We start from the raw sequence: 18,288 nt of genomic DNA, 5'->3' as shown, positions 1-18,288 counted from the left end.
GGAAACAGACAGGTGGCACCAGTCTGGGGATGGCAGAGGCTGACGGTGCCAGTAAACAAAAACAAATAGGCAGCTGCCTGACCCAGTGTTCTCATCTAGTCACATCAAGACATTTTAGCCCAAATACCACCCACCCACTACCCACCCATATTTAATTAACCCTTAAAAAGCATCCCATAGCTCAATGTGTCCTATTCTGGGGCCACTGTAGACTTGAGAACAAAGGGTCACAGTACCAACCAATGAGAAAACAGATTCAGTGGTATTATCACAGCCCATCGCCCCACAATGCGGATGTCAAACTTGGTACACAAGGTATCTTCAGCATTTAGGGGCAATTCTGTTAACTACTCTGAAATCCCTTCTCATGTAAAGTGAACCAAAGCAGAAGGAGCATCCAAGTATATTTTTCAGGGGTCCCAGAACAACCTTGACCAGCTGACCTCAAACAAGGCCAGAATGTTCAGAAGTTGTTCTGGGTAAACAGTTTTTACCACTTACAATACAAGAGCAACGACAACTCAGCCCCCCCCCCCGCCCACCAGAACACTGCCACCTAACCAGCCCCTCCCCAGAACAATCCCACCCAACCCCCCTCACAACCCTCCCACCTAAACCCCACCCATACCCAGCCTCCCCCCAACACTCCCACCCATACCCAGCCCCCCCCAACACTCCCACCCATACCCAGCCTCCCCCCAACACTCCCACCCATACCCAGCCTCCCCCCAACACTCCCACCCATACCCAGCCTCCCCCCAACACTCCCACCCATACCCAGCCTCCCCCCAACACTCCCACCCATACCCAGCCTCCCCCCAACACTCCCACCCATACCCAGCCTCCCCCCAACACTCCCACCCATACCCAGCCTCCCCACCCCCCCCCCCATTTAAAGGTTCCCACCCTAAACCAACTTCCAGACCACCCCACCCAAAAAAACACTTCCCCTCCAGCAGAACAGCCCCGCCCCTCAACTCCCTCCCTGAAGCCCCCCCCCCCCCCGCCACAAAGTTTAAAACAGTTAAGCACTTGTCAGTCAGGCTGGTGCAAGTGCAGATAGCCTAGCAATGCAGTCAAGTGTATTGCCTGACCACGACCCTAAACCCAAAAGCAAGACCTCCCTTCAGTGCAGCACGCCCGCACAAAGCCTGTTGCATTGTGCTGAGTATAGTATGACCTGGTTTTCATTTACAACCAGCTGGATTTGCATACAATGCACCAGAATATTTCCTCCTCCCCTGCTACATTTGGGGTCTAATGGTTTGTTTGGATACACCAAACCAACCAAGTTGCTTTGTAAGGAAATAAGAAAAGCCTTGTTGCTTTCTCTCCCAAATACTTGCAGCTATAATGTGCCAATGGTAGACAGGCTGACGTAACAGCTAGAGATCAGATCCCCCCCCCCCATTCATATACACTTTTCTTCATAGTAGCTATAATCTACATGATGCAATATTAATTTACCTTTTTAATTACTACAACTCACTCCTTGAGCAGGGATCATGGCGAGTGCCTTGTTAAGTCAGTATCACAAGAAAAGGCTGGTGACAAACAAAAAAATCATCGTCTCGTATCGTTCGGGGACGTTTAGGCCTTCGTCCCGGCCACTACAGTGGGATGTCTCGTCAACACTGGAAGGAAATTGATAAACCAGTGGGGATCCGTTAAATCGATCTAAACAAAAAGTACAGGTTTGAACAATCGCACTGACAATCATATAGAAGAGCTCAAAGTAAATGTGTGCTTGGTTACTGAATCACATTGCATCACACACAGGGAATTTAAATGTGATCGCCTGGATCCAAACTGGACAAGCTCTTTTTTTTTTAAGTCATAAATAAACACTAACAGGCCTTCATTTCAGATCATCCAGTTGAGGGTGTTTTTTGTGGGTAAAGAAAAACCAGAAGGAACAGCTCTTCCAGTGCTGACCAGATCCTAAACTTAAAGATGCCTCGCCTCGTCAAAGTATCAACCAGCCTTTCAACATTGTTTTAAAACAATCTTTTTAAAAATGAAATAAAGTATTTACAGAGTGTACAGAGTGACAGACGTGGTTCAGGAGCACATCCCGGGGAAAAAAGTGCAGCAACCAACTACCGTCCAGAGGAACGCGAAACTGCAACGGGACCAAAATCCTCACATTTTCTCTTCGTCCGCATCATAGCGGGCAGGCGGGCAGTCCTCCCAAACAGGAAGTAATCTCGCACCTCTGCGTACAATACGATAGGCCGCCCAAAGTTCCGGACTGTCAGTACTTAGTGTTCCGATTGTGAAGACCGAGGAGGAGGAATGAAGACAGAGGAGGAGGAATGAGTTCATTCAGAGAACAGTTTTACTGCCTCCTGATGGGAGCCTCGGAACATGCTGCTTCTCCAGCCTCCGACACCAGCCTCAGGGGAAACACCCAAGGCCTTGCTTCCGCGTTTCTCTGTCTTCATACAGTAGTCAATACTCAAATGTGCACTGTAGCCAAGCCAGCGGCAGAACACCCACCCAAACCCAGTCAGGTTCTGTGGTCAACTATGGAACACCAGACAGAACTGCAACGCAATGTCTCACAGAACGTCAAAAATGATGGGGCGGTCGTTGATTGAAACGTGGGAGAGCGAACAAAAGAAACATCCTGATTTAAAGTGATGGGCTATGGGCACGGTCGAATGCGTTGCCACGGTGACTAGGTGGAACTGGTTATTACTTGGGAACAAGTTCAGCTGCTTGTTAAGGCACTTGATACAAAAGAGCTAAAAGAAAAACATCAAAGTAACACGCGGAGGAAGGAAACGGATGACAAAGGTGACCAATAGGAGACAGCCGGGGGAAGGGGGGCGGCGGCGGCGCTGGCTTGCCGGCAAGTGCAGGCGGTTGATTGGAGCAGGGCAAGATATAAATGGTCACGTGACCCTGGTAAGACCACGGTCAGCCTGTCTCCCCCGCCTCCCCTGCCTCCCTCCTCCAGGGGCTGTGGTGATAACTAGTAGTCTTCACTGTGTCCCGTGCAGCAGAGGGGAAGATCAGCCCGGAGCTCTTCCACTGGTTTCGTTGTCCGTCACTGATTTCACGTGGTGGCACCAAAAAAAAAACAAAAAAAAAAACAGGAAGACCGACAGACAGGAAGCTATATATCCAGACAAGTCCGTGAAACAGAAGGTGGGGAGGCAGAACGTAAGGGGGAGGGGGGTTGGTGAAACGGGGAAGGGGTTCTCATCTGATCTGTGGAGAGGGGGAGAAAGGAGTGATTAATTAGGGTTACTAATTGGCCACTGGTACTCTGTGTCCAACCAAAGACAGACTTGGGATTTTAGCTCCACACAGATGCCAGGGGGATCACCCAGGTCACGTTTCTCACTCTATACCGCTCTTGTTTGGTTTCAAGCTCAGTGACGTTTTGGAGGGTCTGACCTGTCTCTCCTCACGGCTTCCCCTCCTCACCACTCTCGCTGTGGTACTCCGCAACATACAGGCTCTTGTCGATGCTGCCTGGGATGGGTTTGATCTCTGTGCCCAGCTGCTCCTCGATGCCCTTCAGGTTGAAGCGGTCGTCATACGTGATCAGGTTGATGGCCAGGCCCAGGTGGCCAAAACGTCCTGGGGGGGGGGACAAAGTTAACACCTGATGTAATAAACAAAATGAGGGGCACGCTAGTGTTTCCCTTGGCGCTCCAATGGCAGACATGAACATGGAACAGGTATTTCACTTCTGGTAAGAGCAACGGAGCAGCTTGGTTGAACCTTTTAAAAGGACACCCCAATCCAAAATGATTGAAAAATACTGAGAGACCACCTAAAGAAACAGGACCTGAACTTTGTGCACAAATGTAACCCGATCCACAAAAGCACAACAATTCTAACAAGTGTTGGCTGAGTGTTGAGTGATTTTAATGCCGGGTATATTACAATCAAGGTTTACAATCATGGATTCCCAGCTGTTTAATTTACAGATCACAGTCTACATGTTTGGGTTGCATGCAGTGTATTTACAGATCACAGTCTACATGTTTGGGTTGCATGCAGTGTATTTACAGATCACAGTCTACATGTTTGGGTTGTATGCTGTGTATACACAAGTCATGGCTCACATTTGTGAGTTGTATGCTGTGAATACAAACATTTTGGCAGTATTCTATCTCCACAGTGGTTGTCCTTACCAGACCTGCCGATGCGGTGCAGGTAGGTCTCTCCCAGCTTGGGAAAGTCAAAGTTGATCACCACATTCACCGCCTGGATGTCGATACCTCGCGTGAAGAGGTCAGTGCAGACCAGGTTACGGCAGAGTCCGTTTCTGAAGTCGTGAAACACTCTGTTACGATGTTCCTGTCAAGACAAACCAACCAGCATTTAGAATGTCTCAGAACACCTCTGACGTTCTGAAATACGACTGACCGACGAGGAACACCAACATAAACAGCCCTCCATGTGTTCATTACTGGTCATCACCCGACCTGTGACCATCAAGAGCCTTTCTGAATAGTTCCCATCACAGCATCTGATCAAACTGTCAGCACCATCGAGCATGAACGTTTTGTAGGCAACTCTGCCAGCAAGACAATAGCAGATGAAAACGGAAAACATCTTCTTAGAGGTTTAAAGCAGAGTTCTTGGTTGGGCACAGCTTCCCCCAGATGAACCACAAACCCCACGGTGGTGAAAAACATGATTTCAAACCACATCAGCTCGTGGATCAGAACTATTACTTTGCGGGTCGGAAATGTTATATCTATATAAAGACAAAACTATTTCCGAGAGAGGTGAGGATTAGTCAGCCACGACGCTGTGAGAAAGTGGAGCACAAATGCCCATCCCACCATGAGATACACATGCGTTGGCAGGTGGCAGAACTAACGATTTTTCTAGGAAACTTTTTTTACACCACGCAAACATCTCCAGCAAACGAGCCTAGAACCAGTGTTGAATGAATGACTCACGAGCGAATAAACCACTGCGGATCGGGGCTGAGTTATCAAAAATCTCTGCTTTGGAATTATTTATCATGAACGCACAACCTACAGGAAGTGCTAGAGGGTATTTCTTGACTAGTAGGAAGTGACACTTATTGCAGGAGCAAACTGTACATCATGTTGGAAGGAACCAGTTCAGAGAGGTACAGTATTCCCCCAACCAAACGCGGTTCCACATTCCAAACTCAAGAACCGGCAGAAATCTTTCAAGAAGCCCAAAATTCTTAAAACGAGCTAATTTCAGCCATTAAAGCATCGATCGGGTAACCGGGGCAACGGGGCATGGTGTGTAGGGTAACGGGGCATGGTGTGTAGGGTAACCGGGGTAACGGGGCATGTTGGGTAGGGTAACGGGGCATGGTGGGTAGGGTAACCGGGGTAACGGGGCATGGTGGGTAGGGTAACCGGGGTAACGGGGCATGTTGGGTAGGGTAACCGGGGTAACGGGGCATGTTGGGTAGGGTAACCGGGGTAACGGGGCATGTTGGGTAGGGTAACCGGGGTAACGGGGCATGGTGGGTAGGGTAACCGGGGTAACGGGGCATGGTGGGTAGGGTAACCGGGGTAACGGGGCATGGTGGGTAGGGTAACCGGGGTAACGGGGCATGGTGGGTAGGGTAACCGGGGTAACGGGGCATGGTGGGTAGGGTAACCGGGGTAACGGGGCATGGTGGGTAGGGTAACCGGGGTAACGGGGCATGGTGGGTAGGGTAACCGGGGTAACGGGGCATGGTGGGTAGGGTAACCGGGGTAACGGGGCATGGTGGGTAGGGTAACCGGGGTAACGGGGCATGGTGGGTAGGGTAACCGGGGTAACGGGGCATGGTGGGTAGGGTAACCGGGGTAACGGGGCATGGTGGGTAGGGTAACCGGGGTAACGGGGCATGGTGGGTAGGGTAACCGGGGTAACGGGGCATGGTGGGTAGGGTAACCGGGGTAACGGGGCATGGTGTGTAGGGTAACCGGGGTAACGGGGCATGGTGTGTAGGGTAACCGGGGTAACGGGGCATGGTGTGTAGGGTAACTGGGGTAACGGGGCATGGTGTGTAGGGTAACTGGGGTAACGGGGCATGGTGTGTAGGGTAACTGGGGTAACGGGGCATGGTGTGTAGGGTAACTGGGGTAATGGGGCATGGTGTGTAGGGTAACTGGGGTAATGGGGCATGGTGTGTAGGGTAACTGGGGTAATGGGGCATGGTGTGTAGGGTAACTGGGGTAATGGGGCATGGTGTGTAGGGTAACTGGGGTAATGGGGCATTGTGTGTAGGGTAACTGGGTGTTAGGGAGGGATTTTTAAGGGAGCGTCACTTATCCAGGATTTTCCATGTCCGTGGGGGTTGGCAGAACCCCTGGTGGATCTGGGGGATGTACTGTAGTCCTGATCAGAGGGGGAGATTATATGCTCAAGACAGAACACATTCTGTTATCCTCCAGCGGACTTGATGCACAATATAAAAATTGGACCGAAATGGAAGGTAGACCAAGTAGTCAGAAAGTTCACTCTGAACTTCAACAGAATGAAGACATTAGAATGACGCCTGTACTGCAAGAGAAGGGGAGAAATCTGTCCTGGCTGACTTTATTTGGCTGGCCACGCAATGTGCTTACAGAAGATATGAACCCTGGTCATAAACCCCGGTCAGCTCAAGGCAGCTTGGGGCGTGACATGCTTTGACTGGTCTAATCTCTCAGCACAACGTGTTCATCGTTGCACAATGTGGTCAAAGGTTTGGCTCCAGTGTCCAAACGGCCACGTGAAGCAGGTCAGAAACAGGGGCCCCATTTAGGGAGCCATTGGAGAAGCACTGGGACCTGGCCCCACCTGTCTCATCTTGGCGTGGATGTAGAAACACGAGTAGCCCAGCTGGGAGATCTTCTTAGCAAGCAGCTCCACCCTCTGAGACGAGTTACAGAAGATTATGGACTGGTTGATCTGGAGCTGGTGAGAGAGAACAACACAGTGAAATACTAATAAAGAAGTCATTCCTGACCAGCGCCAACTTGAAAAACATGATTAATATTAACTGCTGTTAAATAAAGTCTAATTAATCAGGGCTCTACAGAAAAGTCTTTCACCTTCATTGGCCAGTTTGAGCTAGTTGGCTAAAAGCCACCGGGACAGTGGCCTTTCTAGAGGGCCTTTCTAAAGAGCCTTTCTAGCTGCGCGAAAACTCATTTGTGTCATCAAGGGTATATAAAGGCCAGTGTTAGAAACTCAAATGAAGGAAAGTGACGTCTGTAAGGTATCAATGCCGATAAAAGTGGTTTTACTAGCTCTGACGCTAACTGAGGTCTACCAAGCATTAACACATCATACGCTGTCATACTGAAACTGTTTGTTTTTAATCGCAATAAGTGACAACAGATATGCTGATTGTCCCTGCAGTGGGATTTTGCGGGTGACGAAAGTCAACCTACCCGAGAGAAAAGCGTGTTGAGACAGTGAACCTTCTGCCTCTCCGTAACGTACGCATAATACTGGGTGACCCCCTTCAGGGTCAGCTCTTCCATCAGGTTGATCTCATATGGCTTCGACAGGTGGGAGTTCTGCACGGGGAAAGGGAGGAGAGGTCAGGGGTCATTCAGGCAGAGGGGTAAGGGAGGAGAGGTCAGGGGGCAATTAGGCAGTGGAAGGGTTCAGAGGTTAGAAGATAGACGTTGTAGAACTCCGAACCTGACGATAGTCACATGCTTCAGGTAAAAAAATGGCAGCCTAAAATGTTGATATTTAGATACAACTATGACGTCTGGGAGATATCATAATTATACTTTCAACATAGCAGCTACTAGTGCCCAGGAAGTCTTAAGACTCGTACGGTAAATTCTGAGAATATATTTTCTTCAAGCCGCCCTTTTGGGCAGGACACTTACAACTAGTGGCCAGAAATGCAGGTTTAATATAACCAGGGGGAACAACCACACCAGCTGTAGTATTAAGTTTCTTCAAGGTCATCAAAAAAATAAATACAAGTAGAGAATGGCCCTGCCAGACGGCCACTTGCTTTTATTTTTAATTAGTAAAAAAAATAAAAAACCTGGGTCTCCAGAACATACCATGAACTTCTGCACGCTCAGAGGGAAGGTGGCTGAGTAAAGCAGAATTTGTCTCTGTTTGGGCAGATAGCTCAAAATCTCTTCCATCATCACCACAAAGTCCTGAGACAGTAGCTTGTCGGCCTGGTGAAAGTCAGAGACAGTATTTACGTAACTTGCATGCAACGTGCATAATTTCCTACACTATCAAGAGTTTTAAGTTAAAGGTCTCCACTCACCTCATCCAAGACAATCATCTGAACGTGATTAACTTTGGCCACGCCCTTTTTAATCAGATCCAGGATCCTCCCAGGCGTGGCGATCACCACATGCACTAGATCAAAATCACAAACAGGATCAACTAGATCAAAATCACAAACAGGATCAACTAGATCAAAATCACAAACAGGAACAACTAGATCAAAATCACAAACAGGAACAACTAGATCAAAATCACAAACAGGAACAACTAGATCAAAATCACAAACAGGAACAACTAGATCAAAATCACAAACAGGAACAACTAGATCAAAATCACAAACAGGAACAACTAGATCAAAATCACAAACAGGAACAACTAGATCAAAATCACAAACAGGAACAACTAGATCACAATCACAAACAGGAACAACTACTTGAAAACAAAACTTACAACAAGCATCGCAACACATCTTGAGACTTGGGCCAAGACGACTTAAGTCCAACAGACACCAAAGTGACGTTTAATGCAAAGTGCTTCCTGGTCGGCCGGGGCGTACCTGTCTCGTCCAGCCTCATGATGTCATCACGGAGGTTGGTGCCTCCGGTGGTTGCCATGACTTTGACTCCTCCCATGTGTTTGCTGACCTGGATACAGATCTGGCTCACCTGCAAGGCCAGCTCTCTGGTGGGGACGATGCCCACAGCTAGGGAGACAAGGAGAGAAATATGAATGATGCCCACAGCAGGACCTAAGCCCCTGGAAGGAAACACAGCAGCTAGCCTGAAGAGCCAGCCTCCACAGATCAATAGACAATGATAACACGACCATTAACACGGGTCGGAAAAACTATGGACCATAAAGGAAAGGACGTTGGGAATACCACAAAGGACAGAGGTCATTAAGGTCACCGTGGCCAGTGGACTCCAACCTTTTCAGGCCTTAACAGAGGTCATTAAGGTCATACTGACCAGCATGTTCTAGAACCTTCAGTCAGAACATAACGGGGTCAGCTCTCAGCAGGGCCGACCCCTTTTAGTTGACCAGTCGATTGTTTGGTCAATAGGCGCCTGGTCGTTGGAGATTTCTCAGTCCAGCAGTCACCAAACAACATTGTCAGAGTGAACAAGATGTGTGTCTAATTCAGCCTGGCCTCAGAACAAATCTATTGTGTAAACAAAGAAAAAAAAAAGGTTGCGTTCTGAAAATGCAGGCGCATAGTGGGCTGCTCCAACAAGCCAAAACCCCTCATCAGTTCCCCGAACTGCACACATTCATCCCTGCAGCAGCGGAAAGACTGTGCGGTGCAGGTTTGCCGAAAAAGAGCCAGAAAACATACATGACCCAATGTATCCACAGGTGAATGGGTGCATATTGTTTGTTTTCAACACAAACACCCCCCGAGCGCGCCTAGAGACAAACACCCCCCGAGCGCGCCTAGAGACAAACACCCCCCGAGCGCGCCTAGAGACAAACACCCCCCGAGCGCGCCTAGAGACAAACACCCCCCGAGCGCGCCTAGAGACAAACACCCCCCGAGCGCGCCTAGAGACAAACACCCCCCGAGCGCGCCTAGAGACAAACACCCCCCGAGCGCGCCTAGAGACAAACACCCCCCGAGCGCGCCTAGAGACAAACACCCCCCGAGCGCGCCTAGAGACAAACACCCCCCGAGCGCGCCTAGAGACAAACACCCCCCGAGCGCGCCTAGAGACAAACACCCCCCGAGCGCGCCTAGAGACAAACACCCCCCGAGCGCGCCTAGAGACAAACACCCCCCGAGCGCGCCTAGAGACAAACACCCCCCGAGCGCGCCTAGAGACAAACACCCCCCGAGCGCGCCTAGAGACAAACACCCCCCGAGCGCGCCTAGAGACAAACACCCCCCGAGCGCGCCTAGAGACAAACACCCCCCGAGCGCGCCTAGAGACAAACACCCCCGAGCGCGCCTAGAGACAAACACCCCCGAGCGCGCCTAGAGACAAACACCCCCGAGCGCGCCTAGAGACAAACACCCCCGAGCGCGCCTAGAGACAAACACCCCCGAGCGCGCCTAGAGACAAACACCCCCGAGCGTGCCTAGAGACAAGACAGTTGAGACAAGAAACAATGTATTGGGGTGAGAAAATTACCCTGCAAAAAATATAATACTCAAGTGGTAGACTGCACACAGAAAGATTCTTATTAACGTAGGAACAGCTTCTCCACCCAGCTCATGTTGCATGACTTTTCCTTTCACCATCAGTCCTCAGACACACACGAACACATTTCTATCCACACTCCCCAACCTTAACCTCAACAGCGAAGACTTAAGCCTAAACTTAACCTAGCCTTAATCCGTAATGAGAACTGGCACAAGTTCAGAGTAAGGGCAGACTTAATCTTGTGGTGACTTCCGGTCCAAATACAACCCGTTAAACCGAAACAAGTGCAAACACTCACAGAAAAAAATACAGTTACAACAGTCAAATATTTTCAAATCCTACTGGAAATAAATGTGTCAACAGACACGCGATGCAATACGATGACTGGCATATGTCTGTCTCACATGGGCCTGCCAGATCAGATTGAATAGCCAAGCCAGTTACCACAGGGTTAGATGTCGTGCCTCACCTTGTATGCAGTCCTTCTTCAGGTCGATGCGTTCCAGTAGGGGGATGAGGTAGGCTCCGCTCTTCCCTGTCCCATTCTTTGCCCTGGCCAGTATGTCCCTCCCGGATAACGCTATGGGAATGCTCTCCTCCTGGGAAGAAAGCCTGCACATTAGCATGCAATTATCCAACGAAGAGCACAGGGACAGTAGGTCCGACTCTGAAGAATACAGTGCCCTGGTCAAAGGTCTTGCCCGTTTTAATAGTTTTTCACGTGTGTCTTTAGCAGGCACTATCCCAGCACAACTTGCGGAAACTACATACATTTTGGTAGGCGAATCAAACCCCCAGTTGAGCAGTAGGGGAATTTTAATCAATGAGACAGTTATCCGCGCAAGTGAGAAGTGTAAAAAAGATCATACCAAAAGAACTTGTAAAATGTACAGAATATGGATAAATTAACCTGTCAGATCGTCTGACTGATTAGACTACCTCAACAATAACAACATTCTAATCAGACAGTAAATTGCATTCTAAGACAAAACAACTGGGAAAAATAATGTCCTGGTAGCAACAGCAACATTGTGTTTTTTTTCCCTCTCCTCAGAGATCAAATACACTCTGAACTGCAGAGCTGCACAGTAGGACATTGACCATGCACATACCTGGATTGGAGACGGTTTCTCCCAGCCCATCTCAAAGATCCCCATCAGAAGCTCTCTCTTGAGGCAGTAGTCTTCAAACTCGTTGCCTTTAGTTGCAGTTACATCCTGCAGTACATCAGACGAACATTTGAATACATGCCATGTCCCAGGCACATTACAGGAAAGGCATTATAGGAGCTCAGAAAGGTTGCACGGCAGTCATTTAGCAGAGACTTATCAAAAGCAACGTAGTCGGACATGCAGCCCATGGCTAGCTTAACGTCTATTGAACGAGACCCTTTTTTTTAAAGATTTGATTGGGTTCAACTTTATAGTCATTGAGCAGTACAAGTACAATACAACGAAATGCAGTTTGCATCTAACCAGAAGTGCAAAACTGGGTAGACGCTGGGCCTGGCGATGTAAACGCGCCGCCAACTTGGTCACAACTTATTCTACAGCTCAACAGGTTTCCGTGGTCAAGCAAGCTGTAACATGTTGACCAGGGGCAATACCCTGGTTCAAGCTTGTTTCTTGCAGTGTTGATATTACACACACATTGCTAATAATTAGCTTGCCCAGACATTACTTTCTCCACTTCAAGACAGATGTCAGACGTTTAAATCAATCAAATCTTTACAGCAGATGGCCCAGATTTGTTCTGACTCAGAAACCATGGGAACATTAATCGAAACAAGGCTTCAAGTGTGCATCTGATGTGGAACCAATACTGCTCTGGTCAGCTCAGAAGTTCTGCACATGCACCACACTAGCAACAAAGCAAGAACTTGTGTGGGATTTCTACTCTGACATTCGGTGAGCAGATAAACAGCATACATCTACAACAGAGCCACAAAGGAACTGTTGATGATCCAGTAGAAGTTTCTCCAGAAATTCCCCATTGAAACCTACCCGGCAGAAAATCAGAGCACATTTTATTTTACATCACTTCCTGCTTCTGGTGAATCATTCAATTTGACCAATTAGGTGCAAAGTTACCTTGCAATAACAGTGATGTTGGAATAAGCTGGTAGAAGTCAATTTAGAGGCAAGTTCCAGTGAAAGTGCGACATGCTAAGACAGCAGACTAGTGGCCGTTACATTACACCAGGGCTGCCCAACTGTTGTCTTGGAGGGCTCAAGCGTTTCTGGTTTTCCTCTCCCCCATTAACCAGGGACATTAATTCCTGGGACACAAAGTGAGTCCAGTTTACTACCAGGTAGAAACAAAAACAGGAAGGGTTTTAGCCTTTACTGGGTTTGGGTAGCCATGTTCCCAACTAGAGTATTAGGACACCCCGGGGTCCTTGGCTACCCATAGAGGGTACCTCAGAAGACTCAAGACCATAGGCTCACTGCTAAAATGAACATGAGGGCTACTTAAGTGGCAGTCCAGGCTGAAACAAAAATATGGGAGGTACAGTAACCAATTTTTTTTTTTAACTGCAATAAACAGAGTCAGAAACTACAACACAAAGCTGACACTACATTTGATTCAGGAGTGAACACAGCCATACCGAAGTTCTCATCCTCATGTCTTTTGGCGGGAGTGTCAAATTCTTCTTCCAGTCATCTCCAGGCCTGTTAAAGGAGAAATTGGATCAGTTAAGAGTACAAAGGACAACTGTTGCCCATAAGACCGCTGCGAACGAACAAATTAGGGCTCACTTGATGACCGTGCTGGCTGGCGGGGCAGCTTTAGCCAGCTGGGCACTGCCACGCCCAGTTCCGTTGTTGATTGTGCTTGGGGCCTGCTTCATCTGACTGGGCTTCTGTGCCTGAGGACCCCCTCCTCCACCTCCTGGACTGCCTGCAGGCTTCCCCACCTGGCCTCTGTGCTGGCCATTCTGCTTGGACAGGCCCAGTATCACTGGGTTCTGGGTACTGGCGGTACTCATGGCCAGGGGCTAGGGAATTATCCTCTCTTTCCAATAGGTTTGTGATTAAGTTCTTGATGTGTGGTGAGGAAAATAGTATTTCCACCAAACGAAAACACACTTGGCTTGCTACAGTTCTTGAGGGGAGTGAGACTTCTCAGGTTTACGGTTAACCAAAGCAAATGTATTTAGCTATTAAGCAAGTGTCTCCTCTCGACTCCTGTTCCTCAATAGTATCTTCCTTTTTCTCATCAAAACGTCTCATCAAAAAAAAGAAAAGAAATATGAGTCGTTGATACTGCAAGCAATAAAACTATTAACGGTGCTAATACCGTGTCACACTGAAGCTTGGTGTAGCATAGGTAGAACACCTTACACTAGGAGCTGCATGGCCGAAATGTTCGCCATTCTCAATCGTCTTCAAAAATCCTCCTGTCTTCTGAACTCCTTACCCTAAGGCCGAGAAGAAATGCGTCAGTGTTTATGTTATCGTTGAAGTATCATAGCTAGCTAGCAAGTACTGTATTCATGAACGTGAGCTAACTATCCGTAACTACCCAGCATAACACACACTGGTGTACAGTACTTACATGCATTTTAACGTTAACTACAGTATACACATTGGTGTCTAATCAGACCAGGTAAAGAAATGACAGTATGTACAGGTCTTGTTAACTTGTAGCCATGTTAATCAGCCGGTTTAGCCGGACACATTAACTTGGTAGTTGGTAAACATGTAATTATACTGTCAGTGACAAACAAGGTATCAACATAATTACCACATACATTTACTTAAAATGTTAATATACAGACCCCAATATTATCTATTCATATTATCTATTAATCGAAACGCGACTAATCATTACTTAGCATGCACTGTATCAAATAGGCTACTAAGGTAACTAGCTAGATAAGTAGACAGCCGTTCGCCAACTAGCTATTTACAGTAACGGTTCAAAGGATTTGGGTAGCTAACTAACATTTTCGATGTCATAACCCAGGCGAATACGTAGAGAAACCGCCAATTTGTGTATATCTCACGGAAAAGTTTCAAACAAACATTGCTTTTCCGGCGAGCTACCATGCTAATGCTAGCTGGTGGCTCTTTATCTTGGTGTAGAACCAACAAGAACGCAGGTTCAAATAGCTAGCTAGCGTCACGAGCAGAAAACAAGGAAAATTATACGCCTGGCTGAACACAAACCCACCGAATGTATATCAGGTTTTACATAGCTAGTTTACAAAGAAAGTAATATGCAAACCGTTACCGCGGATGGTTGATATAATTTTTTTCGCTTTTTATGACTTCTCTGCTGCCAGCTATTATTTAGCTACCTAGCTACGTATTTGGTCTAAACAGAAAGACCAAGATGGCTTCCTCTCCTATTTAAGCCCTCCCACAGACCGACATCACCACCAGAATAACATCTTTATTGATTACATCTGCGAACATAGGCATACTCTGCACAATAACTTTTCTTCACAAGTGAAGAGAAATATTACTCAAGCTTACACTAATATTTTTTATTCTTCACGGTGTAGTGACTGGTAGTGATTAATCATTTTGTTCTCATCCGCAGGTGCTGCATGCATGTCACTGGTTGTCAATTACTCATTCCTCAAGTGCACCTCACAAGTAAAATGCATTTCTGCTTTCCCCCAATTTAAAATCAAAATGTGAATTAAATACCACTAATGAAAACAAAAACCCAATGCCTAATATAATCTTAACCGTGGCCAAAAAATGCATTTAATATACGTACATGTTAAAGTTTATTTTGAATTGGGTGGTATTCTTCTGGATCTAGGGCATCCCTCAACTTTCTCTGGTGTCCTTATAGATCTTTGGGGGACTGGAGTCCTTGGAACAAACCTCAGGAATACCAAACCTGAAAACTCCTAGCTGTGTCTATTTTGTTGGGGATCTAGATTCTGCGTGAAGATTCTGGCAAAAGTCCACCTTTATTTATTGACATGCTGGTGATCTGAAAGTGTGGCTTTAAAGGTCATGTACACTTATAATCTTCAAGTTAAGTATCTGTATGAGGCTTTTGTGACTGCTGATGTAAAAAAAAAAGAATTTGATTGATGGATTGATGGATAAATGTATTTTATAACTGAGCTCAGTGTTTGAGATCAGTTGACACACTTTACCATGGATCATTGAGATACATTTTAAACTGCAGACTTTACCTGCTGGGGTTGGCTAGCCTTCTTAGGTCACTTAATATGCTGGGATTGGCTGGACTTCCCTAATCACTTTACATGCTGGGGTTGGCAGGCCTTCCCTAGTCACTTTATATGCTGGTGATGGCTGGCCTTCTTAAGTCACTTTACAAGCTGGGGTTGGCAGGCCTTCCCTATTCACTTTATATGCTGGGGATGGCTGGCCTTCTTAAGTCACTTTACCTGCTGGGGTTGTCAGGCCTTCCCTAGTCTTTTGCCTGCCGGGGTTGGCAGGCCTTCCCTAATCACTTTATATGCTGGGGTTGGCTGGCCTTTCCTAATATATTTCCATGTTCAGGTTGACTGGCCTTCCCTAGTCACTTTACATGCTGGGATTGGCTGGCCTTCCCTAGTCACTTTACCTGCTGGGATTGGCAGGCCTTCCCTAGTCACTTTACCTGCTGGGGTTGGCTGGCCTTCCCTAGTCACTTTACATGCTGGGATTGGCAGGCCTTCCCTAGTCACTTTACATGCTGGGATTAGCTGGCCTTCCCTAGTCACTTTACATGCTGGGATTGGCTGGCCTTCCCTAGTCACTTTACCTGCTGGGATTGGCAGGCCTTCCCTAGTCACTTTACCTGCTGGGGTTGGCTGGCCTTCCCTAGTCACTTTATATGCTCGGGTTGGCTGGCCTTCCCTAATATATTTCTAGGTTCAGGTTGACTGGCCTTCCCTAGTCACTTTACATGCTGGGATTGGCTGGCCTTCCCTAGTCACTTTACCTGCTGGGATTGGCAGGCCTTCCCTAGTCACTTTACCTGCTGGGATTGGCTGGCCTTCCCTAGTCACTTTACCTGCTGGGATTGGCAGGCCTTCCCTAGTCACTTTATATGCTCGGGTTGGCTGGCCTTCCCTAATATATTTCTATGTTCAGGTTGACTGGCCTTCCCTAGTCACTTTACCTGCTGGGATTGGCAGGCCTTCCCTAGTCACTTTACCTGCTGGGGTTGGCTGGCCTTCCCTAGTCACTTTACATGCTGGGATTGGCAGGCCTTCCCTAGTCACTTTACATGCTGGGATTAGCTGGCCTTCCCTAGTCACTTTACATGCTGGGATTGGCTGGCCTTCCCTAGTCACTTTACCTGCTGGGATTGGCAGGCCTTCCCTAGTCACTTTACCTGCTGGGGTTGGCTGGCCTTCCCTAGTCACTTTATATGCTCGGGTTGGCTGGCCTTCCCTAATATATTTCTAGGTTCAGGTTGACTGGCCTTCCCTAGTCACTTTACATGCTGGGATTGGCTGGCCTTCCCTAGTCACTTTACCTGCTGGGATTGGCAGGCCTTCCCTAGTCACTTTACCTGCTGGGATTGGCTGGCCTTCCCTAGTCACTTTACCTGCTGGGATTGGCAGGCCTTCCCTAGTCACTTTATATGCTCGGGTTGGCTGGCCTTCCCTAATATATTTCTATGTTCAGGTTGACTGGCCTTCCCTAGTCACTTTACATACTGGGATTGGCTGGCCTTCCCTAGTCACTTTACCTGCTGGGATTGGCAGGCCTTCCCTAGTCACTTTACCTGCTGGGGTTGGCTGGCCTTCCCTAGTCACTTTACATGCTGGGATTGGCTGGCCTTCCCTAGTCACTTTACCTGCTGGGATTGGCAGGCCTTCCTTAGTCACTTTATATGCTGGTGTTGGCAGGCCTTCCCTATTCTTTTACCTGCTGAGGTTGACTGGCCTTCCCTAATCGCTTTTTATTTGAGTACACACCTCACATTTTAGCAAATATTTGATTATATCTTTTCATGTGACAACACTGAAGAAATGACACTTTGCTACAAAGTAAAGTAGTGAGTACAGCTTGTATAACAGTGTACATTTGCTGTCCCCTCAAATTAACTCAACACACAGCCACTAATGTCTAAACCGCTGGAAACAAAAGTGGCACAATTGGTCATTTTCCCTCCCCGGTGTCATGTGACTCATTAGTGTTACAAGGTCTCAGGTGTGAATGGGCAGCAGGTGTGTTAAATTTGGTGTTATCGCTCTCACGCTCCCTCTTACTGGTCACATTGGAAGTTCAACATGGCAAAGAACTCTCTGAGGATCTGAAAAAAATAATTATTGTGGCGTAAGCTATAAGAAGATTGCCAAGACCCTGAAACTGAGCTGCAGCATGGTGGACAAAAACATAAAGTGATTTAACAGGACAGGTTCCACTCAGAACAGGCCTCGCCATTGGTCGACCAAAGAAGTTGAGTGCACATGCTCAGCGTCATATCCAGAGGTTGTCTTTGGGAAATAGACGTATGAGTGCTGCCAGCATTGCTGCAGAGGTTGAAGGGGTGGGGGGGTCAGCCTGTCAGTGCTCAGACCATACGCCACTCACTGCATTAAATTGGTTTGCATGGCTGTCGTCTCAGACTGAAGCCTCTTCTAAAGGCGATGCACAAGAAAGCCCGCAAACAGTTTGCTGAAGACAAGCAGACTAAAGATATGGATTACAGGAACCATGTCCTGTGGTCGGATGAGATCAAGATAAACTTATTTGGTTTAGATGGAGTCAAGCGTGTGTGGCGGCAACCAGGTGAGGAGTACAAAGACAAGTGTGTCTTGCCTACAGTCAAGCATGGTGGTGGGAGTGTCATGGTCTGGGGCTGCATGAGTGCTGCCGGCGCTGGGGAGCTACAGTTCATTGAGGGAACCATGAATGCCAACATGTACTGTGACATACTGAAGCAGAGCATGATCCCCTCCCTTCAGAGACTGAGCCGCAGGGCAGTATTCCAACATGATAACGACTCCAAACACACCTCCAAG

The 18,288-nt window shown here is 47.8% G+C and overlaps 1 protein-coding gene across 3 annotated transcripts; it reads right to left on the bottom strand.

The window, feature by feature from the left end:
- Window positions 1-1,004: 1,004 nt before the first annotated feature.
- Window positions 1,005-14,693, bottom strand: ddx6 (DEAD (Asp-Glu-Ala-Asp) box helicase 6). Of its 3 annotated transcripts, none has more exons than XM_034294319.1 (13): window positions 14,574-14,693; window positions 13,097-13,758; window positions 12,946-13,009; window positions 11,450-11,554; window positions 10,807-10,936; window positions 8,753-8,899; window positions 8,234-8,328; window positions 8,016-8,138; window positions 7,380-7,508; window positions 6,784-6,900; window positions 4,152-4,317; window positions 3,406-3,591; window positions 1,005-3,216 (listed from the first exon to the last, which is right to left on the bottom strand). In XM_034294319.1, the coding sequence occupies exons 2-12, from the start codon at window positions 13,324-13,326 to the stop codon at window positions 3,416-3,418; spliced, it is 1,482 nt and encodes a 493-aa protein (XP_034150210.1). In that variant the 5' UTR covers window positions 13,327-13,758; window positions 14,574-14,693; the 3' UTR covers window positions 1,005-3,216; window positions 3,406-3,415. The 3 variants fall into 3 exon arrangements, with proteins under 3 accessions (XP_034150210.1, XP_034150220.1, XP_034150218.1); XM_034294329.1 differs by having other exon boundaries at window positions 1,005-3,211; XM_034294327.1 differs by lacking the exon at window positions 14,574-14,693 and adding an exon at window positions 14,514-14,534.
- Between the last annotated feature and the right edge of the window lie 3,595 nt (window positions 14,694-18,288).

The sequence above is a fragment of the Esox lucius genome, chromosome 1 (assembly GCF_011004845.1).
Source record: "Esox lucius isolate fEsoLuc1 chromosome 1, fEsoLuc1.pri, whole genome shotgun sequence".
NCBI lineage: Eukaryota > Metazoa > Chordata > Actinopteri > Esociformes > Esocidae > Esox > Esox lucius.
Note: the sequence above shows the minus strand (reverse complement) of the source record. Positions and strands in the feature narration are given on the sequence as shown.

Excerpts from the sequence above, each read along its gene's own strand:
- ddx6 (XM_034294319.1), bottom strand. The coding sequence starts at position 13,326 with ATGAGTACCGCCAGTACCCAGAACCCAGTGATACTGGGCCTGTCCAAG. Across the intron at positions 8,329-8,752 it reads CATGAGGCTGGACGAGACAG|TGCATGTGGTGATCGCCACG; the intron begins GTACGCCCCGGC and ends ATTTTGATCTAG. Across the intron at positions 8,139-8,233 it reads AGATGATTGTCTTGGATGAG|GCCGACAAGCTACTGTCTCA; the intron begins GTGAGTGGAGAC and ends GACTTTCACCAG.